This window comes from Poecilia formosa, unplaced genomic scaffold, assembly GCF_000485575.1.
Source record: "Poecilia formosa unplaced genomic scaffold, Poecilia_formosa-5.1.2 Scaffold27, whole genome shotgun sequence".
Classification (NCBI taxonomy): Eukaryota; Metazoa; Chordata; class Actinopteri; order Cyprinodontiformes; family Poeciliidae; genus Poecilia; species Poecilia formosa.
In genome coordinates, this window is record NW_006799966.1 from 697,921 (window position 1) to 724,004 (window position 26,084).

The 26,084-nt window shown below is 37.5% G+C and overlaps 1 protein-coding gene across 11 annotated transcripts in view; it reads left to right on the top strand.

Moving 5' to 3' along the window:
* Nucleotides 1-25,388, top strand: part of pde1cb (phosphodiesterase 1C, calmodulin-dependent b) — a 96,486-nt gene extending 71,098 nt beyond the window's left edge. For 5 of the 11 annotated variants that reach the window (XM_016669662.1, XM_016669664.1, XM_016669666.1 and 2 more), the window contains 16 exons: nucleotides 1,190-1,303; nucleotides 1,764-1,766; nucleotides 2,352-2,534; nucleotides 3,955-4,021; nucleotides 4,865-4,981; nucleotides 5,451-5,591; nucleotides 8,495-8,595; nucleotides 9,397-9,525; nucleotides 9,856-9,957; nucleotides 16,807-16,927; nucleotides 17,990-18,071; nucleotides 18,330-18,450; nucleotides 19,922-20,097; nucleotides 20,913-21,146; nucleotides 21,426-21,488; nucleotides 21,729-25,388. In XM_016669662.1, the coding sequence (XP_016525148.1) occupies nucleotides 1,190-1,303; nucleotides 1,764-1,766; nucleotides 2,352-2,534; nucleotides 3,955-4,021; nucleotides 4,865-4,981; nucleotides 5,451-5,591; nucleotides 8,495-8,595; nucleotides 9,397-9,525; nucleotides 9,856-9,957; nucleotides 16,807-16,927; nucleotides 17,990-18,071; nucleotides 18,330-18,450; nucleotides 19,922-20,097; nucleotides 20,913-21,146; nucleotides 21,426-21,488; nucleotides 21,729-21,745 (1,771 nt within the window). In that variant the 3' untranslated portion in view covers nucleotides 21,746-25,388. Of the gene's footprint in view, nucleotides 1-1,189; nucleotides 1,304-1,763; nucleotides 1,767-2,351; nucleotides 2,535-3,954; nucleotides 4,022-4,864; nucleotides 4,982-5,450; nucleotides 5,592-8,494; nucleotides 8,596-9,396; nucleotides 9,526-9,855; nucleotides 9,958-16,806; nucleotides 16,928-17,989; nucleotides 18,072-18,329; nucleotides 18,451-19,921; nucleotides 20,098-20,912; nucleotides 21,147-21,425; nucleotides 21,489-21,728 lie in introns of those variants that run through there. The other 6 variants (XM_016669663.1, XM_016669665.1, XM_007548551.2 and 3 more) reach the window with 3 other exon arrangements.
* The last annotated feature ends 696 nt before the right edge of the window (nucleotides 25,389-26,084 follow it).

Genomic DNA, 26,084 nt, shown 5'->3' on the forward strand with positions numbered 1-26,084 from the left:
CGTATGTGGTAACATAACATTCCAATACAGACAAAAAAAACACATTTAAGGTTTTGATTGTAACTATGGTGTAGAAATATGGTTACACGCTTCAAACTCTCTTGTACTGAATAAATTTTCACAAGATAAGAAAATATCTTGCAGTTTAACTGAAATTTAACTGAACATTAACACTGAATGTTTTTTTTTTTTTAGCTAGAATATCAAAGCTATATTTCAGAAAATGGATTTTGAAATAACTAGTTCAGTCCTTAAAATATGCTAATTTGGATGCAAAGCAGATGCGGGTAAAAATCAGTGACACTGACCTAGTTTTGCAGGTATTTTTACAAATGGAGCTTGTCACAGTGTCAGAAGCTAATCCGCAGGAGTTCATGGTGCTTCAATGTTTGGACATGTATAGGAATGAGTCACTCTCTGCTGGATATTTTGATGATATTGTGTTTAAAAAGTCATAATGCTTCTTTTGAGGAAAATTTTAGTTTGACATAATGGCTATGCTATCCACATTGCTAAATAACTTTATTTCATACAGAGTAAAACCACCTGAACATATTAAAGTAGCAGCCATCAAAAGAAACAAAATGAGTTATTCTGGACAGATCGCAGAGCCATTCCTTTTGAAAGGGAATGAGATACAGTTTAGTCTACTTATATACACAAGGAGGAGGAGTTTGCTTTCTTGTCAAACACAATGTTAATAGTTGATCACTATTGACACGATTAATAGTGACCAGGTGCACAATACTTTAAAATAATAAAATTCATAAATTCACAGACTTAAATACAGTATGCTCAGAAGGGCAAGATAATAAAAAATAAAACGAATGAGAAAAACTTTGCTAGATTGAATTTTTGTGGCAAGTTATTGTCCACTTCACTTTCGCTGTATCACTCAAACCCATGCTTGAGTGTGAATATAGTCATCTTTAGTGGCATTCATGTAGATGATAGTTAACCAGGAACAAAGTGACCAGTATAGGTGGCCATATTGTGACATCTTTTGTTGATTTTGTTGGGTTTTACTTTTTACAACAGAGAAGAAAGCTGCATTTTGACAAGACAAAGAATTTCTTGGTACAGAGACCCCAAACAAGATTAATCCAATATCAATTACAATTAATTTGTCATGTCAGTAAAACAGAAGCATAATCCCATTTATTCAGTGACTGCTGGATCTCTGTTTTAGATTACGATGTCTGGTGAAGCAACTGGAGAGAGGAGAAGCTTCCCTTGCTGACCTCAAGAAAAACCTGGAGTACGCAGCATCGGTGCTCGAATCGGTTTACATTGAGGAGACAAGGTAAGAAGAACATTAACATTGTAGAAGAGACTGAGTTTTAGTATGGTCAATTCTTTGATAACAATAGAAATGCACATCTCATCACCAAAACCTGCAAAACTAAACCGTGCAATTAAAAATTGACTTGAAATATTTAGTTTTTCACTGTGATTAGAGTTTCTTCATTTCTTTTTCTCATAATTTTTATCTATAATTTATGTATTTAATTTTTTCTTCTCATTCATGTTCTACGTTTATAATTACTGCAATAAAATAAGTCAAACTAAGTGGAAACCAAGACTTTGTTGTTTACCAGACATAGCATTCAGTAGTATTTAGTTATTTTGGAGCTGTGAGCATGTGTGTGTCTGTCTATCACATGTTGTTAAAGTTATTTTTGTTACTATTTTTTTTTTTGTTTTTGTTTTTTTTTTTTCCAAATTCTTGCACCACCGAATGTCTGCATGGCTAACGTGGGCAGCTGGTATGTACTCTTAACAAGACCTTACATTTAAATGACTGATAGCAAAGCAAATTTGGCTGTATGTCTATAAATCTTTTTTTTTAGATATAATTGAAGTTAGAAAATAAACTTGGCCTATAAATGTCAATAGTTGAGTGACAGTTCAAAATATGAGCTTTGACCAGGCTTTGGGAATTATATAAACCTTTCATCATCTAGATTCAAACAGATTAGGGTCAGCGATGGGCAGACTCCAGTCCAGAAGAAAGGATGATGAACTATCAAGTGCAGGGTTCATGTAGTACCATCGTTATCGGAGGGATGCAAATCCTTTTTCTGAACGTAAACAGGCTTTTCTTTTGATCCTGGACACGTTAGTAATGCTATGGAGAATTATGTCACCTAATAGGATTTGTATGAAGCCTTATGGGATTTCTGTGATGTTTTGGATTTATCAAATATATGACATAACAGGTCATATATTTGATTGACAGGTGTAGGACTTATGTTTTATCCCCAGTGAATCTCTCACCTTTCATCTTCATATAGTTGACCTTCTTTCTTTTAAAAATCCTTTCTGTCTTATACTTCCATATCTTCATCCAGGCGACTGGTGGACACAGAAGATGAGCTCAGTGACATCCAGTCAGAGTCTGTGCCTTCGGAGGTGCGAGACTGGCTGGCCTCCACCTTCACCAGGCAGATGGGCCTAATGCTCCGGCGGAATGAAGAAAAGCCCCGTTTCCGGAGCATTGTCCACGCCGTGCAGGCTGGAATTTTTGTCGAGAGGTAAAGTTTGCATGATGTAATAAAGCATTTTCACAACCTCAAATAACCATGCTATTGCAGATCATAAATAATTTACATGGGGCAGTCACTTGGAGCTGCAAATCTATCACTTGCAAGCCCAGACAAAAGCTGCCTGGAGGGAGGTAAAGAAATTCTATCAACATCTTTAATTTGGCTCTGCATAAAACATGAGTAAGGACATAATTCATGCACTTTCTAACTGTAGGTGAAATTTACTATTTGATTTTGAGTAGTAAAGCTTTATTGGCTCTATGCTAATCAGTCAGTCTGCTCTGTATGTTAATTTTATTATGAATTTACATGCTTCCATTTAAAATTTGTCATACGTTCTGAGATATGAGCAATGCTGTTTAGAAAAAGGACATTTATTACACCTGCATGTTGTAAAGATTTGCTAAAGTTTTTTTTTTTTTTACTTATGTCACCTCATATATAACAATGGAGCAGAATCCAAATGTCAGGCAGGCAGAATAGCTGCAAAAAAGTAAAAAGGTGAATAGTCAAACTAATAAAAAAGGCCAGCATAAATAACCAGATATGGGAAGTGCAGAAGCCCCTACTGTATCAAATTGACAAAGGAATAACAGAAAATTGGCCATTCTAAGGTAAAAACCCAGCGCATACAGCGTTCATGTTTTTTTTTTTCATCCAGACGTCTTCCCGCGCCCCCCCCTGCAATGGCACGGCGCCCCCTTAGGGGGCGCACCCCACAGTTTGGGAACCTTTGCCTTAGACAATGATGCATTATTAAAGCCTTGACAAACCTGGCGAATCCCAACAAGACAGCCAGCTCTCTTTCCAAGATGGAGCTTCATCGCACAGTAACATGCAAAACCATGCAAGCTATAATCATTCTTCATTTACTTTCTCAGAAGGCACTCCACTGTTTCTATAAGGTAACAGTGGGAAAAGGGAGAACAAGTGTAACCAAGGGGAAACTATGTGTTACAGTCTAAGTTGTCTGTATTTATTTAGATTTTTAATAGGATTTAACTTTTTGAGATAAAAAAATATGTCAGTTCTTTTGGTTTGATGGAAGTACATCATATCTTATAATGATGAACAAAAGTTTGACTTACTGGACTACACAGCTGAATGTCATTACTAATTTAATGGAAAACAACACTTCTTAATTTTGCCATTTTTGATCACTGTAAACAATACCCCAACCTCCTTGTACTACAAACCTGTTTTTTTCATGTGGAAAAACCTGCAGCAGTATTCATTCATTTGCAAATTACTATTTCTTTTATCACACTTTCGGTCTGAGTTGCGATTAGTTGAAGGTTTAGTCGTGGTGGGGGAACGTCCCAAGCTGTGGTTTCGGGGCACTGTGTCTTCTTAAGATATTTACTCTCAGCAAGGCTCTGTATTTGATGTCTTTATCTCATCCAAACAGGATGTACCGACGCACCTCCAATATGGTGGGGCTCAGCTACCCTGCATCTGTCATATCTGTTCTTAAGGTATTAACATATGCATACACACAAAAGCAAAAAGGAAAAAAAAAACTCATGCAATGTAAACTATTTGAATAATTTCTCTTATGTTCATCGTTACTTATAGATAGATACATTTATAATGGCTTTCAAAAGCATTCAGACCACTGCACCTTTCCACATTTTGCAACACAAAACCTAAATATATTTTCTCTTTTTTTCTTTCTTTTTTTTAAGAATTTTATGGAACAGAATTTCAAAATACTGTTGTTTTTGGATAAAATGTTTTGGCAAGGTGCTTTTTCATCCATATTTAAATTTGTTTATTTCACAAAACTGCAATGGAAACACTTTTTTTGCATCACATGAATCACATGATCAACAACCAGATGTCGCCACTGGCACAAACCACGAAGAAGACAAGAAGTAGTTGGAAGGTCATAGTGTGCCATGTTTTTAACGACTTAAAAAACATATGCCTTTGTGTGTATTTTTTTTTTGACAGTAGCAGAATATTGACAAAGTTTTGCACACCACCTGCTATAAATGACTCCACAACTTCATGTGTGACCTGTCTGAGCTTATTTTTCATGATATTTGCTCAGTAAATATTTCTATTGAAATTGTATTTGAACTTAGAGGAAAATATACAAACAATTAAGCGGTTTCTGAAGATAGTCAGTTACTCTAAATGTTATTTAGTGAATGGGAGCTAAATGTGAAAATGAGATATCCTATTCCCTTCACTTTACAGTTTTGCTTTGTTTTGGCCTGTCCCATAAAGTAATAACACTTTTATAAATTACTGCATACTGCTTGGGAGTTACAGTTTAATTCTTTGATTTATTTATTTTTTTCTCTCCCTCACAGAATGTTGACAAATGGTCGTTTGATGTGTTCGCCCTAAATGAGGCCAGCGGGGATCACGCTCTTAAATTTATATTCTATGAGTTGCTCACAAGATATGATCTCATAAGCCGCTTCAAGGTAAACTCTCAAAGATGTAACTTGGGTCATTGATGTTTTCATGCCATTAAAACAAGGTTAAAGAAGCTCTCTTCAATCCTGACAAGAACCTTCTGCTTTTCCAAATTGATGAAAGCAGGCACACAATTTCAGTCCCTTAAGACCAAGTTTATGTTGTTTTATTCCAGCAATGATAATTTTATGGTGGGGTTTAGACACACTTCATCTACTTTTAATAGTTGTGCAGCTCATTTTCCGCAGCGTCTAATAGCTTATGACAATCCACTGGTGCTGATAGCATCTGGCAGTAAATGACAGGCTGTAAAGCAGATATGAATATGTAATCATAAGATGCTGTAACCCAAGTGATTCTGATGGATGATTTTATGACATCGGTTTCCGATGCTGCACCCATCAAGTCACAAGTTAGCTTTAGGATTTGCTCTAAGTGTTAGTAACTCACAGACTCTTTCGATTTTGCACTGTTCAGATTCCGATCTCTGCGGTGGTGTCATTCGTGGAAGCCCTGGAAGTGGGATATAGCAAACATAAAAATCCCTACCACAACCTGATCCATGCTGCTGATGTAACCCAGACTGTACACTACCTGCTTCTCAAGACTGGCATGGTGGTGAGTAGGAAACATGCGGCTTAGATTGCATAATTTGTCTAAGCTCTGAGCATCTACAAAAACAAGTTGAGCGTTGAGGTTGAGTTCCAACGGGGAAAGTGCATTGGGCTGAAGCTAAGTCTGTAAAATGAAAGGGATTTTATCCCATTGGTATTCAGAACATCTTTGTCAGCTGACGTATGCCAGCCTAATTGCAGCTTTTCCTGACATTCAGTTTCTAAGCAGATAAAAATTACGTAGATAGATGAGAGGATGTTTTACTTTGACAAATAAGTCGGGGGTTTTTTTGCCATAAAATTGTAGTTTGCTATTTATCCTGAAAATGTATGGTCACTTCAAGAAAAGAAAATGAAAACTCCTTTCTTTTAAGATGACTACATCTTCATGTTTTTTTGATAGTTTATTTTTTATTTATTTGGTTAACATGTTCTGATCTACATTCTCCAGCTTCTCACAGAAGTAACTTGAGGGCACATGTGACATAACATTCATTTCAAAATGAAAAACACAACCCTGACTTCAAAGTCTATGATTTTCCAAAGAGAATGCCACCCCCACTCCCACTGTTTTTACTTAATCACCTTAATAAGGTGGCTGCATTTCTCTGGGCTCTGCCTTGTGGAGTAAAGTCACGTTCATTCCCTGACAACAGGCTCCTAGGAGAGCGGGAGATCAGCATTTATCATTTTTAAAAAACCCTCCAGACTCATCTAAATCAACAATCAACAGGTCATTCATAAAACTGGTTTATGAAGAGTTACAGAGCAGTGGATTGACCATTCTGTCCCACCCTGTTCCTAATGACCCCATCACCCACTGTTGATTAGTCACCAGTATCGACCTGGCTCCCTGAGCTAAATCCCCTCCCTGGGTGTGTGAGTCCAGTCATGAATGCTCATCTCAGAGGAATTGCCCACTCACCATTGTGTCTTTCATATTTCATACACTCATTGGATCCAGCTTATCCTACAAAATGAAAGTAAACACATGCACACACTAAACTAGGGTCTGTCAGATGGTTTCTGGTCTATTCACCCCTTTACCATTTTTTTTTTATTTTGCAGTTTTATTTCTCAAAATTTAAGATTTAAGAAAGTTTGATATGAAATGAAAAAAAGCATCCAGACAAAAATATTTTTTATGACTCTGATAGATACCAGAAGTAGGTTGTTTGGAGTTATTTTGGCTTGATTAGGAGTCGTCACATTTTATGTTAAACAACTAGTCTAGATAGACATCATAACTAGAATAAATAGGAACAGGGTAAAATACTGGGTCTTCCAAATTAAGATGCGGTTAAATTTGAAGAAAGACAGAAGAATCAACGTGACGGCACAAAACTACAAATTGGGGGTTTAAATTGACAAAGGTTTAAAATGAAGGGAATTATACTTTTGGGTATCTGCCTGGCATTTTATCCTACAAATCATATTGCAAGTTGCCACGGATTTGTTTGGAAATGTCAACAAATTATATGGCATGATTGTCAGACCTCTCAAAATTTCACCTGCGTTGCATGCATGTCCCGCTGCTATACAATTTATGCACACGCTACTCAAATGTTGCAAGAATTATGAAATTTGAACATGACCTCGTCCCATGCTACACTCTGCAGATGCTCTGTCTGGACTCATAAAGATTCTTCTCCTCTACATGCCGCATGTTTGAAGCTGCTCCAAGTGACGGCTGCTCTACCTAATTTCAAATTAGTACAGCTAGAAATGATTTGTTCACTTTGATCCACTCAAAAATATATATATATATATTTCAATATAAAAAAAAATACAAGACGGTGACGTTGGTACTGTGATGTACTCATGATCTCGGTACACACACTACGCAAAACAGCAGTGCAGCCAAACTGAAAGACAGACTTCAAAGACATGCCTGGACTTACTGTTCAACAGAAGAGCCTTCATTTCCAACAAATGCCATCATAAATGGCAACAGTGTGATAGAAGCTTACACACAGACTCCTGTTTCCAAGTCTTTGTTTTTGCCGATTATGATGATTTTTATGCTCACATCTAATGAAAACATACCATTCAGCTTAGAATATTATATCAGATTGATACAAAATGTAGTTTTCATTACAAAGATGCATACATACAACAATATACATTTTTATTTTTATAGGAGACTTTCCGTCTGACTCATGAGCCTCATATTGACTATGACTACGTACTATGAGAAATCTACAGCTTCATGCTGCACGTCGTTTGGGATTTTACTTGACAAACCTGGAATTTATGTATTTGAGTTAAAAGTTGACTGATTTGCTTTTGCATAATACCTGTGATCTTCTCTTTTGATGTTTGCTGTACTCAGAAACTGCACTTAAAAAGATCTGAACTTGACCTATGAAATTGAAAGCCTGGTGTGTTCTGTGACCTTTTGATAGCATTAACTCGTAAAAGAATAACAGAGAGCATGACCTTTTTATTTATATTTGTACGTTGTGAAAACCAGAGCAACTGTGAGAGAAAGAACAGTGGGAGGGAGGCTTATAGGACGCTGTTTCCCAATAGACCTTATCTTATCTGGAGTTCTCTGTTTTTCCTTTCCTAACCTTTTTGGTACCTCCTTTTCCCCATTTGTTTGCTTTCATTCCTGATGCTAATGTATTCCTCATGCCAAATTCTTCTCTGAATCTTTTATATCATATTCCTCCATAATATCTTTATGGCCTAATGTGCCGTTCCCTGCATTCCCCATCACTGGATTCTCATTGCCTAATCTCTGTCCATTCTTTTTTCTTGCATTCATTACTTCCTCATCTTTCTTGCCTGTCAAATGCCTCAACTTTTCCATCTTCCTGACTTCCTATCTGCACTCCTCTGCTGTATGATTTTCTTGATGTTTTATTTTCGGCCTCTGTCACATCTCCTTTTTTCCTCCTCCAGCATTGGTTGACTGAACTAGAGATCTTCGCCATGATCTTTGCGGCTGCGGTGCACGACTACGAGCACACAGGGACCACAAACAACTTCCATATCCAGACAAGGTAATGGATGATGAAATCAAAAATGCATGGCGCTGACTCACCCGATCAATGATTTCATTTACAGCAAGGGGGCTTTACATTCATACTGTGATCGCCCGCAGTGCAATAATAACAGGATGGATTTGTAGACAAACTCAAAAGTTGAAGCTTTTTGTAAATGTTCAGCTTTTACTTTAAAATTCCAGGAAGTTTAAAACTGGAAGAAACATTGGCTTGCATAGTGCTTTTTAAAAGTACCAAAATCTGTGAACTTGTTCACATTTTGTCAGATTACAACCACGACACAACAGATTTTTGTTTGTACCAACTTTAACTTCACAATTATACATTATATTTGTTCACTACAGTTGTGTCACACACATTCCCAAGAAAACACTCTCGGGTTGTAAGATGACAAAACTTGGAAAAGGTCAAATACACAAAAAATAACTTTAACTTCTCCTAGAAATTTTGTAAATTCGACAACATTCTGATATATCGTTTTCATGTAAGTTTAATAATAATTTTAAAGAAAATTACTTTGCATATTGGGTGAAAGTTGATCTAAATTTACAAGGAGGATGAGAAAAGAATGAAAGTCATTTTACAATAAATTTATTTTAGAGGCAGTATTTCCATCATCCAGAGTGAGTCAAAACTCTATATTTTCCAAAAAGTTATATAAAGGTTGGTCAAGTTTAATCTGACATTGAAAGATTCTCTTGACAGAGTGAATTAATATGTATTAATTTCTCAGGTGTTTTTGATACCTACACAACTTCCAGTCAAACACAGACGTTTTACGTTTTCTTCATCTGTAAGGTCAGACACAGCCATCCTCTACAACGATCGCTCAGTGTTGGAGAGTCATCACGTCAGCGCAGCCTACCGCCTACTGCAGGACGACGATGAAATGAACATCCTCTACAACCTCTCCAAGGATGACTGGAGGTCCGTTTCACATAGCTCTAATGTGCTTAAATGATTGTGAAGGGAATGGAAAACCCCACGGAGAAAGATTGCAAGAAAGGCATCATCTGCCAATCTAAAGCCCCATATTAACTATGTTTGACATAAATGCGGCTAGTTAGATCATCCACAAAGTTCAGTGACTGAATTCACCTGATTCCATTTGTACTCAAGTCAGGACTCGTTACTATAAATAGCCATTATTTATTTTAATAACTTTTTTTGAATACTTCACCCTTCAGAACCTGCAAGTTTAACATTGATTAAACAGCGTCTAACTCGTTATTTTTTTTCCTCACATGTCTTTCGCAGAGAGCTGCGTGCTTTGGTGATCGAGATGGTGTTGGCGACAGATATGTCTTGTCATTTCCAGCAGGTTAAAGCCATGAAGAACTATCTACAGCAACCGGAAGGGTCAGTTAGTTTAAAGTCAATTCTGTCGCTGCTGTAACAATGCTGCTTTGGCTGCGTTTACACGGCAGGAATGTGATCCATATGTAAATTTTTTTCCCCATATGCAAGCCATATCCAACTTTTTCATGGCTGTCTGAATGGCCGAATTCTGACCTTTTTACAAAAAAAAAAAAAGAATCTGATTTGGCGTCTTCCATATGTGGTACTAAATCAGATATGTATCCGATTGTTTTAGTTAGTACTATGAACAATCACAAAAAAAATAAAAAATAAAAAACTTTAAGACCAAAGGCATAACCTTTGATGCCATACAGAACAAACAGATCAAATATAAGATTCTTACACATTGACAACCACAAGTAAAAGGCCACCATTTTTCAGTATATATATTTTTTTTAATCTTTTATCATATTTATGCAAAAACATATTTAATGCGCTTATTTAAAATAGAAAGACAATAATTATTATGACTGCTATTATGATTACATAAATATAAACAGCAAAATTAACATGTGTTTGCTTTTGTTTAGAAAACATACAAAATTAAAATATTTGCACCAAAAACACTCATAAAAAGCAATGAGTTTTATCAAATTAAACATAGTCAGTTATTCCAGTTGTATGTTATACTGTGGGTACATCACTAATTTTGGTTTATTTGTGGAGTTTTTAATCTGCATTAATTGACTTAAAAAGTTGCATGCATGTCTTAAAGCTACACAACAAACAATACAAAAAACTGTGTAGGTGGAGGTTCTGAAAAGAAAAGGGAAAGTTATGGAAGCATTCAGTGTAGCAAAATAGACTTTTAAATGACAATTTAATTGTCCTGTTAGTTTGTACTAGTTTCAGTGAACATGTTTATGTAATTTAGGTTAATGCAGTTCTTGCCGGACACAGAAACTCTGACTAACCTTATGATTTACTATAAAGTAGATGATAGTATAAACTGTCCCCAGAATTTAAATAGACTAATAATGTATTCAAACCTAATAGGAATATAAAAATCTCTGAAAAAATTACAGTCTACCAAAGGCAGAGAAATCTCAGAAACAGATTAAGGATTAATCTAAGATTATCTTTAAAGAATTCCTCTTTCTCTGATCCTTTTTGTTTATTTTACTTTAGCTTTCTTATGCATATGAGATGAAAATACTGCCTTAACAAGACATTCAGTAAACAAAGAACAAAATTATTTGTAAAGTTCACTTAAAAATTCACTTCAACTTATGATTTCTATAAACATTTTCAGGCAGACCTGAGGTCTGTGTGCTGTGTGCAACTTCCAGTACTTCCTAACAGAACTTCCTTTTTGCACACTTCGAGCACAGGGCCCTAGTGATAGCTGGCGGTTGTTGTACTAAAGGGCTGCAGCTGGAGAAGAGAAATAAAAGAGCTATCACACAAACTATCACATAACATGATGAGTCATCACTGCCACAGCTTCTACAAAAAGCAGGCGGCAAAGGACTTGTTAACCTTCAGACTATTCTCTTCCGATTATGGTAACATCCCAGAACATCTCCCAATCCATCTATTTCATACATATATAATATATGTATCACCTTATATGGATATATCTTTAAGACAAAAAGTGCTGACTGCAGGGTAATCAGTCCAGTATAGTCCTTACACACATAAATACACGATTGCAGTCTGCAGGCGGCGGTGAAGCTGAAAAGACTTTAATGTGAAGTAATTCAAACCAGTGTGCTGCAGGCCTGCTTAGAGCGCACTTCAAGACTCAATCTGCCACAAATGGAACACAGCAAAATGGAAGCCAGTCACTCTCACCCCTGTTTAACCTTGTGCTGTGTGTACACGTGCAGAGTGTTTTTGTGCACTTTGTGTGTCTCTTCCATTTAGTCTGCCTCTTTTTCATATTTGTCTGTGCCTGTTCGTTCATGCATCAGTCCATTAAACAAGATATTTGGATATGGTTATCAGGTGGTATTTTACACACCATTTCTGATGAGGTGGGATGGTGCATCTTCACGCTGCGATCCAGGGCAGAGGACCGATTAGCCTAATGGTGGCAGTATGATTAAAGAGGGCTTTTTTTTCTTCTCTCTTTGGATCATCTTCTGTTATGAGTGGCCATTTAATAGCTTACATTAGAAGTATTATTTAGCATCCACATAATGTTAAAATGTTAAAACCTTATATTTACATGCCTGCTATAAAAAGACACAACCTTTCTTTACTGTCTTAATGCATATTAAGCTTTTCTTGTGGATCAGTAGCTCAGTACCATAGCTGTTTCATATCTTATTCACAAGCAAAAGTGTAGAGGAAGTTTTTGTCACAGTAAGTTATTATAGCTGCAGTATGTAACTTTTATAAAAATTGTTATACTGTCACAATGTAATGACAGTATAGCGAGACAGATGATCTGTGACAAAATTGAGCTCCTCTGGCTTCTCTCAGTGCTCCCAGTGCTAACTAGAAACAACCAATCAGAGCCAGGAGGAGGGTCTCGGTGCTGTCAGTCATGATTGTATACCTGCTGCTCACAAATCCCCTCAAACCTTCGCCCTTGCTCTCTGCTACACTACAGCTTCTCCCCATCAGTAGAGGGAGGCATGAATGCTCGAGCTAGTTAGCATGGTCACTGATGACAGATAAACACTTTTCCTGCAACAGTAAGTTGTTTCTTTGCCACTAGCCCATTTAGCAGCGCATACACGAGGTTGACAGACTGTTTTTGACAGGTAGCCATGCTTTTCTTCAGACAGTGGAGGGGATCTTTTCACAGATTATCAGTCTCATATTATACTGTCATGATATGGAGACAGTGGGGAGTCTGTCCATGAATGGATGGATGAGTTGTATTTAAAATGAAACTGTAGTTTGTTGTTTATTTGCAAGTTAAGGTTCTACAGCAATGGCTTATTTATCCCTCATCTCTGGCTGTGAGCCTCAAGAAATTTAAACTGAAAAAAATGGTCAGAGTAAACGAAAGATGCAACAAAACTACAAGAAATAAGAAATAGTCATGTTCTATATTTTGACCTAAAGGTGTTTTCTCTGTGTTATTGGTATTTTGTGACTGGTAACCACCTATTAGCCTTTATTGCAGCAGAAATAAAGCTGTCTCTGACTCAAGTTATTCTATTGCTTTATCTGGATATTGGGTGAAAGTGGGAGCACTTCTGGCCATATAATTTAGGTACTTGTGTGTCATTGTTGTAATTATGTCACCTCTAAGTGCTCTGGAGGAGTCCCAAGCATGCATAGATTTTTTTAGATGCTCTATGATGAAGCAAATGCTTTGTTGCTAATGTTATGGCATGATTTTTGTGCTGACGGTCCTTATTGTTTGAAGATTATTGCGCGGAGTGATCAAGTCGCTGAAATGACCTATATTATTTCATAAAAATTCACTTTGCAAACAAGAAACAAGCCCGCATTTCTGCATTTTCACAAAACTATTTATTAACTTCATTCACAAGCATACATAACAATAATGAAGCTTTAAATGAGTGCAGTTAAATTCACTGGAACAAACAGGGGCAGATGTTCTTGAAATAATGAGCCCCTTTTGTCTGCAATGACTAACTCCAAAAAACGGCATAACGCCATTTTTTTCCTTAGCATCTAATTAGCCTTGCATGCAAGGAAATAAGTGCAAACAATATTACTAACAAAGCAGCACTTCTTCAGATCATCTAGAACTTCAAGAAGAAAGATTCAGCGGCTGTAGTGAAAGCTTCAGCTTATGCAAAATGACTGTCAAGGTCTAGGACGTTGTGCTGCCTCCAGTTTATAGCCTGCTCAACTTCAATATTGTTTGTCTGTGCATCTGAAAGCATCATGATGCAAAGACGTTTTGATGGTCTTTTTACAACAAGGGCAGCATAGAAGCCTCTTTTGTTCAATAAAAATACTATGTTTAGACTAAAAACATGCATAGCAGAGACAGTAGAACAGTAGAAAACTGGGGCATGGTTATCTCCTACCACAAGTCATATTTTGGATTGTTAGTAACATCTTTAAATGACTTTCAGTCTCTATATGGTACTGTTTCTGAACCAATGAGGTGGGCATGATTCTGCCTCACACCATTGCCATGAATAGAAAATTAGATAAGATTGTGTTCCACTTCTTCCAACAAAGCATACACAGTGTGGCCCTGAAACCTGTCAGAAAGTAGGCAAATAAGGACGACAAAGAAAAGTCAATACTTGAAATATTCACCGTTTACATAAATTTGCTGTATTTGCTGGTAAACTCCAATAGAACATATGGAATATCTAACTGGCATTAGGGCTACATTGGTACGGGCCTATATAATTTCCAACATGTTGATATTGGTGGGATATATAAAACTGGGCTGATGTTATCAAACGATATTTATTCCCATCTTGTTGCCATTTGTTTCTGGACGATGAGTGCAGGAGGTTGGTTGTGTGGTATTTGTTTTGCCATGTGACAGTGATGCAGCACAGGACTGTGGGGAGTTTAACTGAAGGACAGAAGCAATGGTAAAGAAAGTAGTGCAGTCAAAAGAGTAATAAAATATATACATAACATATAGTATATGGGTAAATATTGGTAATTGGCCATAGCAGAAATACATGTCTGGAAAAAAATAAGAGACCACTTAAAATGATCAGTTTCTCTGATATTTTTGAATAAAATGGACATTGTTCTTTTATTCTATGATCTACTGACAGCATGTCTCTGAAATTCCAAGCAAAAATGTAGATTTTATTTGCAGAAAATGAGAAATGGTCAAAATCACAAAAAAGATGCAGTGCTTTCAGACCTCAAATAAAGCAAAGAAAACAATTTCATACTCATTTAGAAACCACAATACTAAAGTTTTAACTCAGGAAGAGTTCAGAAATCAGTATATGGTGGAATAACCAGGAGGTTTTCAATAGGGTTCAGTGCAGTGGTTTCTGAATTTTTTTTGCAGAGCTGCAATAATATCGCTTCTCAATATCGGCCCAAATTTTCATATCATTGCAGCCCTACTTTTAATCATTGGTTCTAGTATTTGATTTAACTCGGTCAGAAGGCACTCCCCAAGAAAATCCCCCTTTAAGTTGGGCAACTCTACAGCATCCTTAAATCTCCTTGACATGCTGACTTGGAGATAAGTTTCTTTGGTGGTCTTGCTGACTCCTTCCTCTCCCACATACATTCTTTATTCTTGTTTCAAAAACTGAGGATTCTAAGTGCTTTTAAATGTGAGAAGCTTCTCCCATGGCGACACAGACAGATTCATCCTTGAAATACTGGCGATATCGAAGAATATAATCATCGGAGTTGAGCTTGCCTATTTGTCTGCAAGAGAGTGGTTTTAGTGGTTTCATCTACAGCTCTGACTCTGTGATAGCAATAAAACTACAGTGGGTCTGGGTTTATATACAGAAGGAACGAAAAAAAAAAAAACTTTTTGCTTTTATGATGTGGGGTATTAGAGTGGCTGGTCTTTAGCTGTTGTGGGCAGATGAATGAGGTTTTTCTTCAGGCGCTGTCAGAAAACAGGATATGTAGAACCCAGACTCCGGTACTCCGAAGTCGCACATAGCGATCCTGGAGCTAACATTATCTTTATTTACAGCCTTTTTTGTGCTCAGTCATTCCAGCTGCCTTCTCTTCTTTCTGCATGAGAGAGGAAAGTAAAAACGCAAGTTTAAGTTGCTATGTATGATGATATGAATGTTGAATGTTGCCAAGGGCAATGATTCAGGTCTAAGGATGACACTAAACGGTGTATTGAAAATCTTTGGTTTCAAGGAGGCTGTGAAGTCTGTGTGTCTAGAGGCAGGAGAGAGCAATGCTGCACATCCTTTCGAGTTTAACTTCTTTAAAGGAAATTGTTCAAAAATAATGGGCTCTGTCCAGGGTTACCTCAATCTGATCACCCTTCACCTTGAAGCAAGAGATCTTTTTCATCTCTGACCAGACATCCCACACGCTGCTCTGCCAACGATTGCTCTCGAGCGTTTCACTGTCAACAGCGTTGCACTATCGTTAAGCTTTCCAAGCTCACTCTTCAGTAACTCTCTGTATCTCACCCCCAGACGGCTCTTTTCCTTATGTTCAGCAGCCTTTTCAGATAATGACAATCTAGGGCTTGTTATTGTGGAAAGCGCCTCATTGTACTGCTGGGGATTGTGCTCTCCACAGATAATGCAGTTTGTCACATAGTCATGGCATTGATGTCACCACAGTGTCACTCACCCAGTGCGTCCCAGTCAGTGGCCTCATCACAGCATTTCGAAGTTTCCTCAGCTTCCATGGCCACCTCCTCACGATTCGTTTGATCAGCGGTTGGTGCTGAACAATAGCTGTGTAGGCGGAGGTGAGAATTAGATGATTATGGCTGTGGCTTTTCATATTGTTGCATAAAATGAGAGATACAGGAGGATTTTGACCAACAGCTCGAGCTGTTGTACTAATTGTAGTGATTTCATCCAATTTAAACAGAAATCTCTTGAGGATATGTTCTGTATAGCTGTCGATTTATTTATTTTTTTTTTTTTTTTTTATTTTTTTTGTTGTTGAGCAAACAACAAATACATGTCATCAGTTTTTTTCTTATTTGCCAATTTTGCCATCACAATAATAGCTTTACAACCCCTGAGCTTAGAGTTCTAACACATTTTATTTCACTTGGGCTTTTTTATGTTTTGTCTCCATAGACTACCAGTTAACCAACTGAGCTGTGCTATAGATTGCGTCCATACTTTTGTCTAACCTTATACTGGTATGGTGTTTTTACCATAGATAAAACATTCAACACTTCTGTATCTTAGAGAGAGAAACTGATAATATAAGTATGACCTTCCTTTTTTTTTTAAATTTGTGTCTGTTTTTCTTTTTCCTCTTTTACAGCATCGACAAGCCCAAGGCTCTCTCCCTACTTCTCCACACAGCTGACATCAGCCATCCAGCCAAAAGTTGGGACCTGCACCACCGATGGACCACCTCTTTGCTTGAGGAGTTCTTCAGACAGGTGAGTGAGTTCTCCTGGCATTGTCACTGGAAGCTTTGGTGGCTTTTGAAATTTATTTTGAAAAAAAATGATCTGTTGATGTCAGTACGATGGTGTTTTTTTAAACTGGCAGTGTATTTGGTTATTTGTTACTAAAACTGATTCAGGGAAATACCTTATGCAAAATTTGACAATTGGATGTTAAATACTCCAGTTTTATCAAAAATAAATAAATAAATAAATAAAAAAGGTTCGGGTTTATGGTAAATGTATACGCCCCAAAGAGAGCACAGGGTTTGTTGAACTTCTGACAAGTTATTGAAATACTTGGAAAAAAAAACTCCAGTCATTTAATCAGCATCACCTAAATGAAGTAGAGAAGTTTTTGAAATGCATGTCAAGAAAAGAGAGAGGCTACGGAAGTGAATCTAGATTTCTTTTAAAGGCAGATGAAGTAGAGGATTCTAATAATATCAGTGCAATACAGCTGATTTATTTTGTCTCTACTGTTCAAGTTCGAGAATAAAATGATGTTGTTAATGACTAACTGTTTTAATAAAGAACCTCGGCAGAAGATTCCCTCAGAAAAAAAATCTTTACATGCGGGTTATCCATTTGTAAGTAATTCAACAAAGAGACAGACACCATGGAAGATTAAAATGTGTGTCCTATTCAATAAAACAGTAGTCTATGAATTATAAAATATGTATTTGTAAACATTATCGAAAGCGACATAGGTGTAAATGATGCACCAATCCATTCATCAGTTTCTTTGTTAATATTTATTGTTTTCATTTTCATTGCCATTGTCATCATGCCTGCTTCTACAAGGCCTTTGTCTCTTGGGATGTGAATCGACAACAAATAGCTTCTCCAAAGAATATCGCCTCTCCATTGCCCATCTTAGTGGTTTGTGACAAACTGGAGGAGAAAATGAAACAGATTTGTGGCCTGAAAGGACATCGGGTGGGGCTCAGACAAATCAGATGTCTGATGGTCTGTCTGTATGCCTACAGGATGTGGTGTATTTTTTGTAGGATCCAATCTAAAGTCCTTTTTCTGTTGAAATTGATGTTTTTCCAGGGGGACAAAGAAGCCGAACTAGGCCTGCCGTTCTCTCCACTGTGTGACAGAAAGTCGACGTTGGTTGCACAGTCTCAGATTGGTGAGTGGCTTCTAGCATTTTGCTTCTGTTAGGACAAAAACACTGAAGTTTTGTTTTTCCTTTCTTCAAATCTTGAAATGAAGCATATAGTTAGGACTGAAACAATTAATCAGTTTAATCGTGTTGAATCATTATTGAAATAATTGTCAACTAATTTAGTAATCGGTTAATCATTAACTGGAGTATGCAGATTAAAAAAAAAAAAAGAGCGCAAACAGGTGTGCTGACAATAACTCTTCCTGAAATGTTTGTCACCAGGGTTCATAGACTTCATTGTGGTTCCCACCTTCACTGTGCTGACCGACATGATGGAGCGCATCGTCACGCCGCTCATCGACGAGGCCTCCCACTCTGGCCTTTCCACCTTTAGACGCTCCAGGTAAGTTATGAGAGAAGTTTCTGGTGAAAATGTTTATTAAATGCTTTCTTGGTAGTACAGCAAAGCAGAGGGCGTTGCGAATAAATGTGAATAGATTTGAATCTTCCAGGCTATTTAATCAACGATAAGAAGAAAAAAGAAGTAGTTCTTGTTTTCGAGCCTTCACCTCTCAAGATCTTTCTGAGCAACAGCTCGCTAAATTGCACGACCGAACCGCTACAGCTCCTCGGCAACAACAGCATGTCTAATGGAAGTATTGAGAACAGCAGATGAGTCTCCCATGAGTAATCCATTTCTGTGCATGGAAATGTCTCCACCTTTCATCTTGCGGAGCCACACACCTTGAAATTGGCATTTTAGAGACGCTAGTCAAGCTCTGCTCATCATCCATGATCACGAATGAGCCTTCAAGCTGGCCTGGCTTACACATTTGCCTGAGGAGATACAAAAGGAAGTGATTTTCTCTCCTCTGGTTTAATTTGTTGGCTCGGTACTTTTTCCTCCAGTCTCCTTCTATATCAGCTACGTGCAAGGCTGTGAGAGGTGACACATGAGTAAGGCTCAGTTCCCTTTAATATTGTGTTTTTAACAAGTGAGCTGCACCGAAAAGGATTGTTTAAAGGAACTTTCCATCTTGGAAAGCACTTTTATTGGATAATAAACCAGTCCTTTAACTGTCTGGCTCTGCAGCCATGCTTGCAACTGAACATAAATTTGAGCCCAGCCTTTCTCTTCTGCAGCCATCATTACCATTACTCAGTGAGGCTCCGGTTGAAGCAAACAGTGTAAAACTTGCATAGTGCAGCTGTGCTTATAGACACCTGGGTGTTTACAGCTTTCGTCATGCAGTTTATTGACGGCATTTAAATCTGCTCAGTAGTCTGTAGCTGTATCTGCTCTTTCAGTCTCCCTTTGTTTATCTACGTTGGGTTCGTCCGGAAAGTATTCAGAGTTTCACTTTTCCCACGTTTGGAATAATACAGCCTTATTCCAGATTGTATTAAATTTACCTATTTCCTCAAACTTTTGCACACAAATACCTCATTATGACGAGGTGTAAACATTTTTTTAGAGAGTTTTGCAAATTTATTGAAAATACAAAACCAAGTAATCACATTTATGTCACTATTCAAAGCTGGTTAGACCAGCACAGACAAACAAAAGGGCTCATATCTTTTACCACTTCTGCTTTATTTATTGTAATTTATCCTTTTTCACATTTATTGCTTTCAAGTTATTTGTGAAAATATGAACATCAGTATGTGTTTAATTGTAGATTTAGTACCAAGAAAAATAGGAAATATCATATATCATTAGCAACTTAACTAAAGGGATACAAGTGTTATTCTGTTAGTTTACAGTTCAAACCAACATCCTGTCATAGATGCCTCTCTGCAGAAACTAAGGCTGTCAACTTGTTGTCGTCTTGGAGTTTTACTGTTAATCTTAAATGTATTTCTTTTCTTTTCAGTCTAAACAGTATTAGCTCAGATGAAACCAAGAGGCACAGTGTGAAGAGCATGGGATCTGACAGCAGCTCGTCTGGCCAGAGCTCCCTTCTGACGGTGGACATTAAAAACTTCAAGGCCTTGTGGAATGAGGAAGTTTATCAGAACAGGGAAAGATGGAAAGCCCAGGCTACCAAAGGTACGGTTTAACCTTCACAGTTCGTCATTTTGCAGCAAAACATATAAAGCTGTAAAAACCGCAGCATTTCTGATAGAGGGGGGAAAAAAATGGAATATAAAGATGAACTGCTTTTAGCTTGAAGCAAAGTTTAATTTAGTTTTACTCAGATGTTTACCTCCCTCCCGGGCAGGCCATTATTTCTCAATCTGTTTTTTTTTTTTGTTTTTTTTGTGCAGCAGGTAGTATAAACAAACTAAGTTGGCAGACGTTCTAGCGAGCGTTGTAAGGAGTTTGGCACTTTTTTGTTTGTTGGCACTAAGAACAAAGTGAAAAGGCTGTGATAATTGACTGAAAGGAGTAAATCAGCGAAACATTCTGAAGTCTGTCTGAAGCTAATAAATGGACTAAGATGCAAAGGTTTGCTAAGCTGATCAGGCCAAATCAAATGAAATCATTGTATATAGAGTCTATGTTCTGAGCCATGTAAGTCTTAGTGCTCTTAAGTGTTTAATGTGGAAGAACTGGACAACTTGGTTGTTGAAAACGTTGCACCTCTCATTCGCAAAGCTTTTTCTGCTGGTGAAATGTAAATATGAGCCAAAAGAGGCCCAGCTCTCCTTTCTGAGTGTTGAACAGTAACGTTCTCTTGAAAGCAAGTTTTGGCTGCCCTCAAGTGGTCAAAAGTGTAAATGGTTGTTTTGACTTCAGAAGATTTTAAGATCTTGCTTTGTATGGAGTCTGAACCAGAACAAACCACTTAAATGAAGTCAATACTAGCTGATTGATGGAGGCTCCACTTTGCCAAACAACCTTAATCTCTCATGTGACTCCAGAAGCGGAAGAGAGAGCCAAAAAGGAGGCAGAAGAGCGAGCTCAGCAGGAGGAGGCTATGGAACCGCAGGAGGTCCAGGCAGAGTCTGAATACCCTGAACAGAAGGAGAACAAGTCAGACAGCAAGGTGCCAGAGTCAGCAGAGGTCAGCAGGTCACCAGATGGAAACACAGGGGAACCGAAGCAGGCGAACCCCCCTGGGAAGACGTCACACCAGAGTCCCCTGCTGCAGAACGGTACGTCAGCTGGACTTTCTAATTCCACTGGTGACAAAACTTCAACATCGTGATCTGACATACAAACTGGTTTATGTTAAAAGATGCGCAGGTCTCAATTTTCCAAACTCCCGTTTTTATGAAGCTTTTACCTTCTTTAAAGAGCCACAATTAACAGCATTTAAAACATTTCCTTTTGACCNAGTTTGTGTTGAAACACACAACACAAGTTGTGTGTTTCAACTTGTGTATGAAACACACAAGTTTCATAAGTATAAAACTGGTATTTTGGCTTTTCAGGTGAGTTGTCAGAGGGGGGCGAATCTCCTGATGGTGAAGAAAACAAGAACAAAGGAATGAGTGGTGGGTGTAAGATGACAATTATGAATTATTGACAGAACGCCAAAGTGGCTGTCATAAAGATCTAATGAAACATTCAGAGAAAAACAGATGTTTATGTGCCTGAATGTATGAACAAGATACAAAATAACACATCTAGACAGCAAACTAGGGAGTCGTCACAATGATTGATGTACAAATGATGATTTTGGTAAAACTTATTTTCAAAATGTCTAAAGTACGTATCCTGTTGCATCCAAACAGAGGCAGCGATGGAATAACAGCAGAGGAGCGTCATGGCGACACTGATTCGGCCCTGTTGCTGTTTAAAGATTGAAGTTGGACTCTGCTGCCCTCTACAGACGACTGAAAAAACTGACACCTTTGCTTCCTTTTTTTGTTCATGTCTTTTGCATTTCAACAGCTTCTATCACATGTATGTTTTCACCATTTATAAACAGTCAGGTGAATTATTCCTTATTTCCTGCTTTTTTTTTTTTAAATAATTAAAAAAAAAATTATAATAATAATGAAGAGGTTTGTTTCCATCCAGTGGCTATAACGGTGTCACCACTTGGAAACTAGTTTGTTTTTGTGATAGTTTGGGCAGCGTTCTTTTATTTTCCTTTTTATTGCATTTTTTTTCAAACTCAAATCTTGTAGCTGTTTTAAAAGTCCCACTTCCACATTCTGGATACATCTATATTAGATTTATTTGTTGGGAGATGGGAGTTAAGAGATTTGTTGCGACTTACTACCACATATGCAGAATAGATGCATATCTAGAGGGACTTCTACAAACGCCTATTCTGCATGTAGATTATATGTCTGTACAGTAATTTGAGATTCTTGCCACAGATCTTCAGCACTACTGTTTTATTACCAAGTACTCCTTAAATAAATCTAGACTAACTTACAAAACAATTTTCCTTTGAGCGCTCCTTATGGTTGCTAAAGCCACAAAAAGAAAATATTTTGTGTTTACTTTCTTTGCAATTTAAATGCATTTGTATTCTTTACAGCCAGATGCAAATGGGTTTTTTTGTGTGTTTTTTTTTTTCTTTTCTGTACATATATTAAATGTTTATTAATGGTTGAATATGGAACATAAATCCATCAGCCATCCAGTGAGGGAAATATTTTTGAGATAAAATGTAAGATATTTGTGAAAAAAAAGTCCAAAAATTAGAAAGCAGCTTTTTGCAATTTTAACATATCACACACGCAGATGCATTCAAGTTCTTTTTTTTTTTGTAAATACAATGTTTTTGTTTATCTTTTTGAAAGTGCATTTGTTTTGCATCAATTTCCTGTACAATTTATGCACTACATGTGTCTAATATTGTCACATTGTGTGTTTACTTGATGCCTTCTGATGTGTTTTGAAGCTGTAGCAAGAGCTCAACATTGTTGCTAATTATTTTTATTTTATTTATTTTTTATTTTTTTATCAGTGTTCAGTTTTGCTTTAGTTCTGCAGAGTAGTTTTGTCAAAACAGCTTCCCCTTCTTGGTCGCTGGTGTGACATTCAATCAGCGTGTTTACAGTGCGCCCGTACGCCACTTAGGCTGCCGAAACTTTCACGCTCCTGCGACGCATCTGAGGCTGCGAATCCAAAGCGTATCTGCTTCTCTTTGCCAGGATTTCAAGGCCTGTGATGTTGTATATAAAAGATGTACTTATTGCGCACTTTTGCATATGTACCATATTGGACATGTGGGTCAATTTTCACTTTATGCAGTGCCTAGCAAAGGTATTTATGATTTGTGTAAGGTTTCCACTTTACGTCGTGTTGGAACCACAAACTTTTATTTGCTTTGTTTGGATTTGTTGTGACAGAGTAACGCATAGCTGTGAAGAAAACTATTTTTCAACATTTTCTGAAAACTGGGCACATAAATCCTGCCCCGAATCGCTGTTTTGTACAGCCACCATTGGCTGCTATTACAGCAACTCGCTAAGATTAAATCGAGAGCATTTAGCTTAACTCATGTCCTCATCACATCTGAGTAGCTTCCCTTTCGCTGCTGAACAGAAGTCACCCCAAAGCATGATGCTCTCCTCTCCACTTCAAAAATAATGCTCTATATGGTATAAAACTCCTTTGTAATACATTAAAGTTTGTGGTTGTAACGCAACAAAATGTGACAAAGTTTTAAGTCGGCACCTTTGTAATGCACTTTGCTCAGCACATTAATTTGCAGAAAAAGAAAAGACACATCTGGGCAGTATTTGCTAAGTGATGGATGTTTTTTTTTCCTTAGACCTCAAAGGTTTTTTTTTGGTTTTTTTTCTATGAAATTAACCACATTTACTGTGTGAAGTTTAAGCTTTAGAAGGTACCTTTGTATATTATATTGCACCACATGGTTATATCCAAACATTTTAGAGGATTGAACATTTAAAAGAAATTATGAAAACATATATATATATAAACAGTGAGGGAAGGATTGTTTTTGTATCCATGTTTTTTTTTTTGGTTTTTTTTTATAACCAGCTTCTGATGGGTTACAGCAGTTTCTCATGCACTGAAACCATATGCTACTTTCCATCGAAAAGATGCAGTCAGTGGTTAGCAAGCCAGCTGGCTGAATGTGTGCCTCTATCTGTACTTTCCACGTCACAAGTAACACCTGTAAACGCGTTCAGTGATGTCGTTAAAACCCGCGCTGATCCCGGCGCGGCCGAACCGCTAGTCGAGTTCTCCTTACAGTTTTTCACACTTAGGGATTCGGCTGAGACGATCTTGTTTTTAAAGATTAATGTTGCAGAATATAGTATTTTTAAAGCTAGATATTGCGCTATATTTTGCTCACTTTCATTCAGAGAAGTCTATTTTATAGCTAGGCGGCGTGGCGTAGTGTCCGTTTTTCAGTTTTATTCGACTGTTTGCGCCTTTTTAATCAGTCCTTTTCGTTTTATCTCTCGTCTCCCCTGTGCGTTTGTCGACCTTGTTTTTCTTCACCAGCGCTGAAGTCAGAATAAAAAAATAAAATAAAAAATTGAAACTGTTAACGTAACGTGCAACAATCTTTAAATATTAGAAATAAAAACATCATTGTAATAGGCTGCCTGACGCTTGGTAAAGCAGAATATCTTTTCTGCACCAAGAGACCAACACATGTACAGACTTGTAGTTTTTGCTCTACGTTCTTCTAGCTACTGTGATAGCCTATAATATATAAACATTTAACAGGACTTTATACCGACCACCATAGGAACATAGCTGTATTGCTGATCTGTAAAGACTTCTTAAAATGGTGTTTTGTTCTGGTTACAATCAAACGGTCTGTTTAATGCTTTGTTTCCCTGTTTTGTCTCTCTGTAACGACTGATCTCAGCAACCAGTGATCTAATGACTGAGAGTAGATGGATGTAACGCGTGGGTGCGCGTGTGTGTGTGTGCTGCAAAAATACTTAACGTGCATTTCTGATCTCCTCACTGTGACCTGCTCTGTCGATGAGTGTGATTAGATGAGTGGCTGTGAGAGAGAGGGAGAGAGAGAGAGGATTAAACAAAGAGATGCGGTGGACTGCATAAATCTGGCCAAACAACTCATTGGAGATACAACAGCGATGTGTTTTAGATAACCCAATTAACTGACGACGTTGATCTGTTTTGGTTCATAAAACTGTAGCAACACAATTATCATAACTGAAGATCCCAGCTGCAAAATGCCAGCGTACAGAAGTTGATGAATTGTTTTAAAAGCTGGTAATAATCGTCCTCTGCCTCTCTTGAGTGGACAGAATGACAAGGAGCGTGTGTGTGTGTGTGCGCGTGCGTGTGTGAATGAGTGTGTGTGAGCGAGCGAGCGCACGTGCATGTGTGTGTCACTGTCCCATGCTGGCCAGGCGGCCGTGTGTGCCACCATGCTCTGTGACTGCACAGCCGTATCAATAAATCTGAACTCAAAGGGCTCAGATCATGTGTGCCTGTCTTCATTTCTGCACCTCTACACTACAACCTAAAAATTGTCAGATGTTAAATTGTACAGATTTCAACTTCTGGTCCGTTAATAGAACAGATGCACGTAACGCTAAACAAAAATGCCTAAACTGTAATAATCTGGGCTTTTCCTGGCATCACTACCTGTTCACGACGAGAATTTCACTGAAAAGTAATTGTTTTCAGTATATTAATTCAAATCCCAAATAGATTTATTGCAGAAACTGGTGAGTTTTCAGAGTTTATTACACTACGTCACACTTGAAATGATCAGTTTATGTGATTTTGCTCTTTACAGGTGTATGTTTGAGTAAAATGAACATTGTTCTTTTGTTCTATGTCTCCAAAATGCCAAGCAAACATTTAGTTCTTATTTGCAGAAAATGAGAAATGGTCAAAAATCATGAAAACGATGCAACGCTTTCAGACCTCAAATAACGCAAAGAAAACAACTTCATACTCATTTAGAAACAACAATACTAAAGTTTTAACTCAGGAAGAGTTCAGAAATCAATATTTGGTGGAACAACCATGAGGTTTTCAATGGGGTTCAGTGCAGTGGGCTATTTAGAGCTGTATTTTTGCACCAATGCCTCCTACAACTAATAATGAGGAGGATGGTGACCAAGGTTAGAAAATCTCTAAAACTCAGTGAGACATTGTGCTACTAC